Below are 13,948 nucleotides of genomic sequence, written 5' to 3'. Positions count from 1 at the left end.
TCTGCCGAACTCTTGCATACCCAACCATTCCCTATTCCTCCCGCACTTCGCTCGCTCGCTGAGGGTCATTGGCTGACGATGTTGTGTCCTGCAGAGAAGCGAAAGGCGAAGATCGTTGCGGCGGCTATGGCGACTTTGACGTAGAGACGATTGCAAGGTTGGTGTTTGAAAGAGATGGAAGCCGCGATGGCGCAGGTGTATCGGCTTGAGCACAGGAGTAGGTTTTGTGAGCACGAGGAGGGCATCGGTCTGCAATCAGGCACACAGCGATTTCTAGGGACTGAACGGTAGCATACTTGACGATTGCACGCAGATACGAATATCACTGACATTCCTGACCAAACCTTGTCTCGAGTCCTCTCATCCTGGCCCTACTCTTCCTTCTTCAGCGGCGTTGTAGGCGCTGTCGAGTTCAGCACCGGCTGCGCGAGATCCAAGTCCGGTGTGACCATCCTTCGCCACTCTTCCTGCTACAGTCAGAAGGGTGTCAGCCACACTCGACAAGCACATGATATAAACCACTGACAACCTTAAGAAACATACCGTAAGACTCTCAAAATCCACAACACCATCCCGTATTGAATCTCCATATTCAATCCCAGGCTGGAACCTAACCGGCTCGGCTGCTGGATAAGGCCTCGCAAGTAGATAGAAGACAGGTCCGATTTTCACATCGACAGCTGCTGAGAAGGGGCAGTTGTACTTGACGATCACGGCGGCGTCGAACTGAAGCGGTAGGCCGTCGGTTTGGCGTGGATCCTCCCTGCGGATCATGTCAGGACTGTGTTGTCATGTGTGGGGGAAAGAGTGGAAATACCTCAACCAGAAGCGAGTTATGTTTGGCTCCGTGTGGTCATGATCGCTGAAGTCCGCACCGTCAACGCTGGCGATGAAGCGTCGTCCATAGGTTCCGCTGATGCCGGCTGAGAGGGATGGTGTGGGTGTAATCACGACCGGTCCTAACGAGGCATTGGCGGAGAGAGTCGCTGTGTACTACCTGCACACATATCATTATCAACCATATCCCTTCCCTTGCCAAATATCGCGGACTATACTCACCAACTCCTCTTCTCCTCCGTCCCCTCACTGGCCAGATGCTTCGGTCCAAAATCCACCACTACAGGATCCTGCGCAGCATCCTTCACACTCACATCGCTCGATGCGAAAGTAATCTTGATATCCGCCTTCTGGAACCGCCAATGTGGATTAGATCCTAGAAACTGGAACCGAAAGCCGATAAGCGCTGCCGGCGAGCTGCGGTAGTAGCCGTACTGCACTCGCGTCAGGTGTGTGATGAGGCTGAGTTCTCCCATGTTACGTTGAGAGACTTTGACGCGGGAGCGGTATTGGGAGATGTGGTGGTCTTCGACTTTGCCGCCGTGGCGGAGGACTCGCTCGTCGATGATGTCGAGGGGGTGGAAGTTGGTGTGGCGTTCGTAGGGGGAGGGCATGGCGGGTGTGTAGGGTGTGGAATGATGAGCTTGAGTGGCGGAGAAGACTGGCGACAGTACGGAAGGGAGTTTGAAGTGCAAGAGTGACACGCGTCGTGCATCGTCTGCTCTTTCCTGAGCAGTGCAGTATCATGAGTGGGAAGCCCGTCGCTGCTGCTGAGAAGTAGTCACCATGATACGTTTAGTCATCTATTAATTCATCGGATTCTGCTCAACTACCACGTTGCAGGTCCGAATTTCTCTCCAACTCCTACAGTACGTCTGACAGCTGTACCCAAATAATCCATCGTCTCAAACACCGTGGTATTGCCCCACCACTGCGGCACAGTAGCTCCAGGCAAAGTGATAGCCAAGAAGATGACAATCGTGGAGATCAACAGCCCACAGTCCAGCGCAGCAGCAGTAAGGTAGTTGTAATGCGACCACCAACCGTAGAAACGCTTCCTGATCCAGTAGTTGAAGATCAAACCGGCGATTGCCCAGGACGAGAACGACAACGGCGTAGCTGGAGGGAGCCATGACATCGCACCCAGCATCACCGGAGCCTATAGGCCAGTATTAGAACTTGTATCGCTGTGGTTCAGGCGGAAGGGGCTCTAGTCAGGGCTGTACTCACATGAAGCCATCGTAATTTCTTCGATGGAAAGGTTCTGAGCAGAACATAGAATGCTACCGGTAGCAGAGCGCCAACGAGCCAGAAGTAGTTGAAGGAGGAGTAGAGGGACCCAGGACCGAACATGCGCTTCGGACCTGTCAAGCAAAAGGACGTTAGCCATACTATCAAGAGCGAGCATATCTCGGACAGAGTATGCCTTCCAGCCTTCGGCACTTACCTATCAAACCCCAAACGATGCTCGAGCTGAAAAACGTTCGTCCATTGGGACACGTGAAGTGATTCTTCTGCTCAAACTCACATACTCCCTCGATCGTTCCCAGAGTCCAATTCATAGTGGCAATCTGCACAATCGCCGCCCAGCAGGTCGCCGCGACCTGGCAGGCAAAGGTCGTTCTCGGAGCGATCTTCATGTATTGCGCGAACTTCAAATCCTGTGTGTACGTCTGCGCTTGACCCAGGACGATCGTGCTATAGACCTTGAAGATCATAACGCCAACAGGGCGACCAGGAATCATAAATCCAGCCAGGAAGGGCGAGAGGACATTCAAGCTGAGCATGATATTGGTAATCCCAAGGATCATACAGCATGGGATGACAAAGACCAAAGCAAGGCCGATGCTCACGAAGTATGTCCACCACGGCAGCTGAGAGCTGTAGCCCAGGATAGTGCCCAGGCCAAGGAAGACCGACACCACGAAAAGGACCAAGTACCACCAGTCCGGCGCCTCGCGATACTTGGCCATGAGCCGCATGTGAATGTCTGGCTCCTGGTTCCTCGCTGCTTTGAGGCGGTACCATACTTCCTTCCCGTGAAAGATGCCAGTGTGCACCAAGCCTGCAGTTAATGCTGCAAAGGACAGACCGTAATTGAGAGCGAAGGTAGGGGCCAAGAATAATGGCGAGTAGTCCTTGTACTTTTGCAAATCGAAGGTGAAGTTGTCTCCCATGATCTGGGTCACATTGTATTTGTTCTGCGTGTTGTCAAAGGTCGTCGATGTGTTGATGGGTAGATACTCCGAGAAAAGGGCTCCAGAATAGCTTATCCCGATCGTACTGATCATGACGAAGATGATCAAACCGACCAGGGTATTGAGGTGAGAGAATGTTGGCGATAGCAGAGGATCACTGAGGTAGGCCATAACATACGTCCAGTCGAAAGTGAGCGGGATCAGAGACAAGCCAGTGAATCCCCCGAAAAGCTGATTGACTACGACGTTATTAGGTGCAATCCAGGTTGGGAAGCTGAACACCGAGAGTCCTTGCCAGATCACTCCAGGGAACCAATAGTGTACGAAGGAGGCAATGGAGACGTAGGCGAAGTAACGATATCCAGAGATCTTCCAGCCATTCGTTACGGATGGATCCATTCGCTTCCTGTCATGCAAGGCATACAGGAGGGAAGTCATCGAAAAGTTTGCAGGCCAAATTAGAGCTGCTGGCCAGACCAGGAAGCGTCGAAACATTCCAGAGATGGCGATGCCGATGAGCTGCGAGCTCAGGGTGAATAGCAATTGAAAGCCCCAGCCAAGATGCAGATGGTAGAGTGGTTTGGCGTCCAGTGCCAACAAGGCATCGGTGCTGTATGCATAGCCGTATGTGACTTTCAGAAGATCAGCAGATGCTCCACGCAACGTTCTGGTCTTTTGACTTCGCTTCCACATACCGTTCGCCATGAGAGTCACGACGGAGTGTTCCTTGATGGTGAATCTACATCACAATCAGCTGTCGTTCCTCTCCACAACATGCCTGGCGACTAGGGTCATACGGTCCAGTATTCAGTGACCAAGTCACTCCGAAAGTCTTGAAGGTTCTTGACGGCATAACACGTGCCCACAAGCATCCAACCGGGTAGACCAGAAGCATAATCACAACTGTCGGGATCGTGATAGCTGGGCTTCGCATGCTAAGAAACATGTTGATAGCAGCGGCCACAGTGACGAAGAGGAACCCTGGAGAGGCGGGAGATGTCAGCATAGAACACAGGCCTACAAGATGCCGTGCGCTCGGTGAACGACCTACCTAGGATCCATGCTCGAAGCGTATTGGCGACTTCATCGCCATCAGTGTTGCGTACAGCGGCTCGGACTGACTCGTAGGGAGAGTCCTCCAGGAAGGTCTTCTCGACTTCGATGGCCTTTTCTATGCTGTTGTTGCGAGCCGCTTCTTGGAGAGCTTCGACGACGTCTTCGGACAAGTTGGGATCGAAGTGATGCGTCTTGTCAATGGCCTTCGCTTCCGAGATGATCTGCGTCTGCACCGCGACATCGTTCTTGTCCTGAACAGCTTCGCCTTCAATTACTTCCAGAGCACCATGCTCAATCTTGTCCTCGGCTTTGGTGGTGAACGGTAACCTCATCGCGATTCCGGATGGTCAGTCAAAGATCACCGACCCGTGGGTGCGTGGAGGCAGCTTTGGTATGTGGTCAGTGGAAGCCAGAGGTGAGCGAGCATGCAAGGCGGTCCACGACAGCGATTGTCGGCACGTGGGACCGTGAGGAGGATGAGGAAGCATCAGGTAGTACATCTCCGTATCTCGTGTCGCGCGCCTAACGAATCCTGGAGGTTCAATCTGCTGATCAGTAGCTCCCAGTCCCAGCCAGCGTTCAGCTTCCACGAGGGAAGTGGTGGAGAGAGCGGCAAAAGCGGACAGAGCTAATGCTGATCAGGCAACTCGATATGAGGAGTGCAAGGTGCTGCCGTACGGTCTCGCAGTAGTCGGTACCTTTTACGAGGACATGGTTGCGAGCAAGCATACCACTCCAGAGATAGGCCAAGCACATTCAGGCGATGCAACTTCAAGCATGGCTGTTCGGCCATGAGGGCCTTTCACTGTCTGGAAGCTGAGGAGGCCATTGGCGTGCAAGTTGCTGTCTTCATCGCCATCCGCGTCGTGTGATGCGGTTGTCGCATAGCGACGAGTATGTACTGTGTTCGGCACTTGGAGGAAGAGACGTTGGTAAAGGCAGAAACAAGCATTCGAGGTGGAGAAGGACTAGGGTGTCGCGGCTAAAGCGAGCACCGCGTGACAGCCAATGCTCCAACACAATCGATCATTGATGTTTGCGATGTTGGTGACAAACATGTTGTCTCGCAAGACCTGCAATGCTGCGCTCGTCACGAACAGACTGACAGTGCCTCGTTCTTACCACTTTACCGCGCTGCGCAAATGAGCACATTCATCAGCAGCAGCGACAGAAGTGTCTCCAGCAAGGGAGTTGCTTCAGCACCATATGGTCCGGATGCGTAGTTGCAGCTGTGGCCGGTAGTTCCTTTAAAGCAACACCATGATAGACTTTACCTGTGCAATTGCCGTTCAGGGAGTCGGGCTCTGCCTCGATGCACAACATTGAACGTGTCGTGCATCAGAACACACACAATCCAAATGCCATGATCCACACAGTATCTGGACACTTGAATGTCAACGAGTGAGCTGACGGGACCTACTGCAGTGAGTCCATCGTAGCGCATGAAGTATAGGGAGCGGACGCCCTGATAAAAGTTGGGTATTGTACCACTAAGGTCACGCAATACTGCTCGTTGGTCGCGAGGATGGCACCATCACGGTCATCGGCATCATGCTCCAAGACGTCCATTATGTCGAGAAGTCGTCGAACTGAGCGACTTCCGCCTGCAGCTTCTTCGCACTTCACCTCTTCTCGGTCGATGTGCCGGCCTTTGCAATCGCTGTCCAACCCGCAGATCACCATCAAGCACAGCCAGCATGCACTCCCTCTTCAACATTTGTTGTGTGGTCTCACTCTCACGAACATGGCCGCACCCTCCAGACCGCTCGTTCTTGGATCTTGACTCGGCAGCCTCACATGTTTCGCGCACTCTGACATACAGCGGGCCGACATGGGCGCGACGCTTCTCTTCTCAGCACTGTCCGTCGGAGGACGGTGCAGAGTGTTGCTGGCCAGACCAAAGCAGCATGGAAAGGACTCCTGATGGTGGAAGGAAATGGTTGAGGGAAGCGACGTGGTCGGCCCTCGTCGTCGGTGGCCGCTTGATATCCTTCTTTGGTACCTCCCGCACGCGATCGACTTGGAAGTTGGAGGCTCAGGCAAAGCGGCACCAGGCACGCAGGGTCTCCTGTAAGGATGTCCCCACCGGAGTCTCACATCACCCAGTCATGGCACAACACTGGGTGAGATGAATGATGCAGGAGGAAGTGCAGAGGAAGTCCAACGGCAGGAACGACAGCAACAGCGGCAATAACCACCTCGAGCCAGGGCCGATGAGCACATGTTCACCGAGACAACATCGAAGTCACATGCCAACAACAAGCAAGCGAGCAGGAGAGCGAGCGTTGACGGGTGGTGACCTCACTCTCACTCCAAGTGTACCTCCTACTGTGTCCCGGATTCGAGGAAGTCTAATCTCAATCTCTCACATCATGTTGTGCATTTGTACGCGGTTTGATTGGCCGCTGCGTCCTTATCTCTGAGTCCCTGTACTCGCTCTTCTTCCACCTGAAGTCTGCACCTCACAGCTCGTTTCTCTTATGTACAGAATTGCGCTTTTTACGTACACATGTCAGGCAAGCGCACGCTTGTGCGCTCATCTGAAATCACCTCGCCAATGTCCATCCACCACTCTGGTTGCTGGCTTGGCGCTGAGCGCTGCCCTGCGCGTATATCATGCATATCCTGCATCATCCACCAGCACACGACCCCTTCGCGTGCCTCTCGTTTCCGCTGAGGTATTATTCCGTTCATGAAGATCAGTCGAAGCAGAGCGTCACGCTAGTCGGTCAGTCGTCTCAATGACCCCAAAGACTCTCGACCACCTCATCTTCATCGCCGCCCTTTGCGGCTCCTCCGACCACGCTTAGTGTTGCCATTTGTCGCGCTCCTGCGCTTCCTTTTGATGGTCCAGCTTGTTCGCTGATAAGCCCATCTATTGCTCCCGGCTGCCTCTGCACGTCCTGATAACACTCCAGCACGCGGTTTGCGGGTGTGACACCAGGGACCTTCCTCTGCATTAAACATCTGAGCCACGCGTCCGCATCTGGAAAGGCTGCAGTGCGCGCTTGCCTATCTACAGAGACACTTATCAGCATCGGCGTCAATCACAGCCACTTCCAGCCTGCAGATATGGCCACGGCTATGGCCGTCCCTCCATTGGCCCCACGGCCTATAGCTGTCTGGTCGCCTCCCAAGCATCATCATCACATGGACGGCAAGGAGAACCGGCCTTCTCTCAAGCACATTCAACAAACAACACCTCCAGCACGCTCCCGGAGAGAACGACCCTGTGACGGCTGCCGACGACGCAAAAGCAAATGTGTTCTCCAGGAGAACCGTCGTTGCGTTTTATGCGAGTTCCACAAGCAGGACTGCACGTTTGTGGAGAACGCACAGCCCAGGAAGCGCAAGACAGAGGATGCTCCCAGACCTGATAGTCCTTCCAAGAAGAGCCCTGCTTCTATCCAACGTTCCACGCCCACCACCACTGCTCCATCCCGCCCCGCGACAGCGCCCGCTCCGCTGCCTGCGCCACTCCAGCCCTCGATGAGGAAACATTTCGCAGTCGATGAGACGCTGAGCCTTCAGCGCCATCGTCATTGCAAGTATCTTGGCCAGACGACAGCCTTGGACGCCTCCCTCATCGGCCTCGGGACGTTCAACGAGAAGAACGAGACAGAGTCGCAGGTTGGTACCCTGCGACAAGTCACCAGCAGCGAATACTTCAGCACTCATGCCGATGCTGATGTGCAACTACCGGACGATGAGGCTCGAGCCCTAGCAGATATCGAAGACATTGTCGGATCTCATGGTCCTGCTCTCATCGACATATACTTCCGCAATGTGCATCCAAGCTATCCCATAATACAGAAGCCAGCGTTCCTCGATCGGCATCAACATGGCGACAGGCAATTTAATCCTCCACTCCTTGCAGCGATGTACCTGTTGGCATTGGCATGGTGGGACCGAGATCCAGCATTCCGATTACATCCCAAGCCTGACACCTCCAAGTTGGAGTATGTTGCAATCACGAGCCTCACGATAGCAATGCAACGTCCCAAGATCTCGGCAGTGCAAGCTGGTCTACTGTTGCTGCAACGTGCCAAGTCCAGCACATGGACATTGACTGTCCAGCTTGTAGCACTCGGTCAAGATATAGGATTGCACCTCGACTGCTCCGACTGGTCCATACCAAGATGGGAACGACTACTTCGCAAGCGACTCGCATGGGCATTATACATGCAAGACAAATGGAGTGCGGTCATGCACGGGAGACCTTCCCACATCAACGAGGCCGACTGGAACGTGTCTATTCCCACCGAGGAAGATTTCGACGAAACCATCCAGCCCCTGCCCACGCCCAGCGAAGACGTCGACGAGCAACAAGCACGAGGCCGAATGGTTTTCATGCAAATGATCTCCCTCACCAGCATCATGGCCGAAGTCTGCGAAGCATTCTACAGCGAGACTGCAAAAGCCGAGTACGCCCGCGCAGGCCGCTACGCGACGCAACTAGTGCTCACTCGCGCCAAGCCAGTGCAGCTGAAGCTGAGGAACTGGCACGCGAGCCTTCCAGCGAATTGTAAGATGGACAGCTTCACATCTGGACAGCTCTCATCGCAAGGATACCTTCACCTGGCATACTTCGCTACGGAGATCAGCATACACCGAAGAATCGTCCAGTCTCTTGACCCGGCGAGCTCTGAACCGTACGCGCTCTACGTGTGTCGCTCAGCAGCGAAGACGCGATTGATAAGCGCGCTGGACTTTGTCAACCGTCTCAAGCCAGAACACCTCGATGCGTTCTGGTTCTTCTCCTCGGCATCCAACTTCGCTCTGATCGGAACCTTTGGCGCATTACTCATGGCGACAAGTCCTGGCCGGGAGGAAGCACATTTTTACGCTTGTCGTCTGAACGAGTTCAAGTGGACTCTGACGGTGAGCAGCAAGAAGGCGGTTTGGATACAGGGCGCGTTGGAGAAGTTGGATGCCACCAGTCAGATGTTGAGAGGCCTCCCTGAGAAGCCGAGTGTGCAGCCGACGAGTGAGCTGAACATTTCGAGTTATCATCATACTGTGAATGGGGATGTTGTGGAGATTGATCGGTGGAGTACGGAGCCTACTGTGGCATAGAAGGGCACGCGGTGCCAGTGGGAGTTCTGGCATTTGATGACTTAATGATAGATGATATCGATAGATGGAGAGATACGACAGGCTCTTATGACCGGTACAGCATTGCTGTCATGTTTGCCTCGTTCATGGGATGATGCTTGAGTTAGTCGCCATGATTCAGATCTAGTCCAGCCCCTGTCGGGCACGGGCAGGGTTCGGGTCGCATTTATACTTCAATGGCACGAGGGGTATGGTCGTCAACCCCCCCTCCAAGCTCCTCTCTTGCACTTTGAAGCCTCCCTTCGTCACGATCAAACAACCTCTCCAGTTGCCATTCTCACGCTCAGAACGTGCTCTCCACGACATGGCGAAAGGCAAAGTGTCCAAACCGTCAACCGCACGCAAAGGCAAAGGCCGGCAGACGCGCGACGCAACAAGCAGGAGATTGGTAGAGTATGCAGCTGTACAGCTCGCAGACCACGACAAAGAGACTACTCAAACTCCTCCTACGGGTTCAGAGGATCACAATGGCACAGACGCCGGGCCTTCTTCCAGGCCAGGCCAGAGCAGGATACTCCAGCTCGTATCTTCCAACGATTCGAAGCCATCCTGGATCAGATCGAGCAAGCTCGCCAAACGGATCGAGATGCATTCGTAGCAAGTCAAGCTGCAGTCACAACAAGACTGGCCCAGCTTGAGCAGGACGCCCATGCCCGTACAGCACAACAGCTCGACGCCATCAACGCAAACCAGACTGCAATCATGGCAAGACTGAAACCAGATTGAACGAGTTCGCACAATGGATCGCGTGGCACCTTCACGCATGGACTGCACAGCATTTCCCGGGACGTAGAGGTCGTCAAGAACAACGTTGTCGCCGTCGAGGCTCGCCAGAGCACAAGGCTGCACGAGATCGACGAGCGTCTCGAACGGATTGACGCGAACGTTGACTGGCTCGAAGGTAATCTCCAGCGGATCGTGACCGAAGCGGAGACGTCTACAGTCGATTCCATACAAGCAACAATCGAAGAAACCGTTGACCGAGCGATTGACAGTTCCATACAATCAACGATCGAAGACGCTACTTATGCTATGAGAAGCGTGGTGCTGATGAGCCGCTGCTGAAGAGCGGCTGCTAGTACTACATGATCCGTGTACATTTATCTTTTGGGTCCGTCGTACCCATGAACAGTAAAGGCAAGTCCATCAACCTTTCTAGTCGTCTTCGTGATATTCCTCCCATTGTCGACGTTCCCCAATGCCCAATTGATCAGATCGCCTGCCCAGTTGAATCGTAAGAAATGGACTGACACCGCACGCCACGCTTGAACGAAACAGACAAAACAATGACACCAAGGACTCCAAGGACTCCAAGTCGTCATATGGCAGCCGCAACCTCTGCGGCTTCCTCCATCTTGACATCCTCATCAATGGCCGAGCCGCCCTCTGCCGCTCTGGCTTCGGATGACGATGATGGTTGAAGAGCAGCTTTCCGTCTGGTATAATCACTCAAGCTCAGCTTCTTCTTGGCAGGCGTCGTGGCAACAGCGGCCTGCACTGAAGGGGAGAACGCCGAACTGCCAGCAAGAGAAGCTGGAGACTGTACGACCGAGTTTGCGTTCGATCCGGGCGTGCCATTTGTGGCGAACATACCAGCAGCAGAAAATGGATGTGTAGGTGGAGGCATATCGATGTGCATGTTCGCAGGTTTGTTGCTCCCTTGCGACACCTCTGACTCTACCGAAGGTGCTTTGCCTGGCCAAGGGGGTGCTGGAGGTTCAATGGGCGGCGACTGCTTGAGATCGTCTTTGTCAGCGTCAGGAAGTGGAACGCCGTGTTCTGCGTGAGGAGATTCTGCCACGTCTTCGACCGTGGGCGAGACATCTTCCATTTCAACGTCCTGTCGCACTGCAGGCTCGGGTTGTCGTGTAGAAGCGGATAGCTCACTACTGCGCACAGGTATTGGTGATGACGGTGGGCCCACGCTCTCGGCGCGAGGCGAGTCGAGCTCCATCTTATCTGCAGTAACGGCCGGCGAAGCTGCTTGGAGGCGTGCACACTGGCTGGCGGCAATGGCACGATTGTTCCGTGCGCACATCTGCAGCAACCTTTGTCGGTTGGAGACGAATGGCGTTCGTGGCTTGGGTGTCCGAGGTGGTGGTGCTGGAGAATCAAGGTCGCACTGTGTAGCCGAGTCGACATAAACGGGCTTCGTGCGCTTGATGACCTTGTTTGGCGGCCTACCAGGACCTCTTGATGACTTTGGCTTCCTGCCGAGCGGTGCTCTGGCGGACGGTCCTGCAGCTGGCCTCGTACTGCTAAGTTCTGGGTACTTGGAATTGTTATTTGGGAAGCCAAACTGCTTCGAAGAGCTTGCACTCGGGGTGTTGAGGTTTGAGCCATTGCTATTGCGCTTCTTCTTCGCTTGTTTCCCAGCACGTTCTTCCTCTTGCTTTCGGAAGATCTCCTCTTCCTTTGCCAGCTTCTTCCGTTCCCTCTCAGACAGTTCGGCAATGCCGGAGGACTGACCATTGGTGGAGTAGTGCGTGTTGGGCGTGATGTCTCGACTGGCTGAACCTCGGCCAACAGAGTCCGACGTCGATCTCGAGTCGGTTCCATCATCGTCAAAGTCGACCTTACGTGCTTCACTACCGGAACGGCTGTTGACAGTGTGGGTATCTAGAGGTGCGGTGTGCTGCCCATTCTTGCGCTTCTTTCCCTTGAGTGGCTTCTGCTGAGCATCTTGTTGGAGCCTGCCTCGACGATCGAAGCGAGACATGGAGCACTCAGAGGAGCCGCATGCACACGGACCGCAATTGGCAAGCGCTGTGGAGACCCACCCCGAGAAGACCTCCAATTGTTGCTGTGTAAGGTTGTTCCTTGCCGCCAACTCGGGAAGTCCATCATGCGTGTCCCAGCTGACTGCCACTTCAACGCCGGGGTCGATCTGTTGCGTCGCCATGAAGCAGAAGTGATAGTTCACTTGCTCCGTGACCAGGATCTGCAAGCGTGCATTTGGGTTACAGCTGCGACGCACATATCGAAGTTCGGTGCCTTCGTTCCGTGCATCGACAAAGATGGGCAGCTGTTGGTGGAAGAAGACGAATGGCTCTGGATGGCGTAATTGTGTCCACCGGTTGGCATCGTCTTGCTGGTAGTCCGTCTTGAATCCGACATGTCCTTTCAACTCGCCAATGTATGCTCCTGGCGCGACAGGCTCGACCACAGTGACTGCTTTCCACACTGGAAAGTCGCCGTCGTAGCGGACAGAGTTGTCGCGGACATCCATAATGTCAATTTGTGCTTTGCCAGGAATGTCATCCAGTACACCGTCCCATCGCATGAGTACTTCTCCCTTGGATTGGTGATGTTCAGCACGAAAGTCTTCTTCCGAGCAATTGACCCAGTCGGACAGGCTGTTGGTGACGGCAATGCTGTTGTACAGGTTGGCTTCGGTGACGGCCCACTCGTCTTCACGGTAACGCTGCAGAAACTCTTCCGAGTAGAGGTCGACGGGTGATTCTGGCGAGCGTGACACGCTTCGACGCTGGTTGACGCTGGACACATTGCGCTTCCGCGAGTGGCCTTTGACAGCAGTGGTGGCATTGGTCGTGGTTGTAGTGGTAGAGTCTGATGTCCGATGGCTTGTCTTTGGACGCTTTGCGGGTGGTGGTGCAGCGTCTCGAGGACTGGCGCTGTTTCGATCGTGTCGCAGCTTGTCGACCGGCCAGCCATTGGTTTGTGCGGTGCCTGGCTCTTTCACCTTCTTTTTATGGCTCTTCGATGGAGCGCGCTTTATACCGTTAGTCGCAGGTTCGACGTGCTCTCTCTTTTGGCGCTGTCTTTGGCGCGCCCGGAGATGGTCCACCTCGATGTCCGGATTGCAGTCGACGCAAACGTGCTCCAGGTCGTCGGGTAATCTAGACTCGTCGTATTGAGGGTAGTAGCATGATTGATGCTGCCATCGGTCGCATCGGTCGCATGCGACTGTCCAGCCATCGTCGTCGGCGTAGCCGCAAATGCAGCTGATCTGGCCGTCGTCCTCGGGCACGCTGGACTCTGTGGGAGCATGGTAGTGCTGCTGGTGGTGGAGCGGATGATACGCAGACGCAAGAGCATTGTGGGCGAAGTGCGGACCGTTGATAGCCTTGACAGGGTAAGAGGTGTCTGTCATGCTATCCTTTCTGTGGAAAAGGTCTTGGAGGCTAGGTGACAGGATCTTGGTCAGGTCGGCGGCGCATGACTGGAAGGCCACGATCTGGGCGGTATGGACGGTGGTGAAGACGCCGCCTCCCACTGCGCCGAGTGTGTCGAGTATTGTGCGCGTTTTGGGCTCCTTTTTCAGCGGACAAAGGACACTGTGTAGAGACGAGTGACGAGAGCCAGACGGTGATGTGGACCCCTTAGAGCATGGATTCCAACGCCTGTCGAGTCCTGGCGGCGAGTGCAGCGTGTTGAGCGGTATGCCAGAGGGTCATGGGCGTAGAGCGCAAAGTTTTCGAGGTTGAGGCGGTGGAAAGGCGACCGGAAGCAGCAGCTGAGAGGAGTCGCACGGCGCGGGTCGAGATGTCGTCGCAATCGGGGCGGTCGAATGGGGTGGTGTAGACTGACGAAAGGGAAGATTAGCGGTCAGTAAGGAGTATCGTGTGAAGAATTGGAAGTGTGTGGTGTGGACGGCGGCTTGTGGCGGGCGAACAGTGAGAGAGTAGTAGGACGGCTGCTGCTGCGTGTGAGTGCCAGAATCGACCGAGACAGAGACAGAGGCCTGAGCCGATGCGGGCTAGCGCCGTCGCTTAGTTAGC

The 13,948-nt window shown here is 54.6% G+C and overlaps 5 protein-coding genes across 5 annotated transcripts; 2 read left to right on the top strand and 3 right to left on the bottom strand.

Annotated features, from left to right (window-relative positions):
- Positions 1-371: 371 nt before the first annotated feature.
- On the bottom strand, positions 372-1,451 carry CLAFUR5_08178 (uncharacterized protein; the record flags this gene model as incomplete). The annotated part of the gene is made up of 3 exons (XM_047907326.1): positions 372-470; positions 544-763; positions 1,060-1,451. 3 exons carry the CDS (start codon positions 1,449-1,451, stop codon positions 372-374), a joined length of 711 nt encoding a protein of 236 aa, XP_047759476.1.
- A 215-nt stretch (positions 1,452-1,666) lies between these two features.
- Positions 1,667-4,423, bottom strand: CLAFUR5_08177 (Sexual differentiation process protein isp4; the record flags this gene model as incomplete). Its single annotated transcript, XM_047907325.1, has 6 exons — positions 1,667-1,996; positions 2,068-2,201; positions 2,285-3,667; positions 3,731-3,774; positions 3,833-4,016; positions 4,087-4,423. The coding sequence occupies 6 exons, from the start codon at positions 4,421-4,423 to the stop codon at positions 1,667-1,669; spliced, it is 2,412 nt and encodes an 803-aa protein (XP_047759474.1).
- Positions 4,424-7,163: 2,740 nt separating this feature from the next.
- On the top strand, positions 7,164-9,167 carry CLAFUR5_08176 (Transcriptional activator protein DAL81; the record flags this gene model as incomplete). The annotated part of the gene is made up of 1 exon (XM_047907324.1): positions 7,164-9,167. One exon carries the CDS (start codon positions 7,164-7,166, stop codon positions 9,165-9,167), a length of 2,004 nt encoding a protein of 667 aa, XP_047759473.1.
- Positions 9,168-9,510: 343 nt separating this feature from the next.
- Positions 9,511-9,932, top strand: CLAFUR5_08175 (uncharacterized protein; the record flags this gene model as incomplete). The annotated part of the gene is made up of 2 exons (XM_047907323.1): positions 9,511-9,599; positions 9,623-9,932. 2 exons carry the CDS (start codon positions 9,511-9,513, stop codon positions 9,930-9,932), a joined length of 399 nt encoding a protein of 132 aa, XP_047759699.1.
- Positions 9,933-10,524: 592 nt separating this feature from the next.
- Positions 10,525-13,320, bottom strand: CLAFUR5_08174 (SET domain-containing protein 3; the record flags this gene model as incomplete). The annotated part of the gene is made up of 1 exon (XM_047907322.1): positions 10,525-13,320. The coding sequence occupies one exon, from the start codon at positions 13,318-13,320 to the stop codon at positions 10,525-10,527; it is 2,796 nt and encodes a 931-aa protein (XP_047759475.1).
- Positions 13,321-13,948: the final 628 nt, after the last annotated feature.

Source organism: Fulvia fulva, chromosome 3 (genome assembly GCF_020509005.1).
Source record: "Fulvia fulva chromosome 3, complete sequence".
In the NCBI taxonomy this organism is placed as follows: domain Eukaryota; kingdom Fungi; phylum Ascomycota; class Dothideomycetes; order Mycosphaerellales; family Mycosphaerellaceae; genus Fulvia; species Fulvia fulva.
Note: the sequence above shows the minus strand (reverse complement) of the source record. Positions and strands in the feature narration are given on the sequence as shown.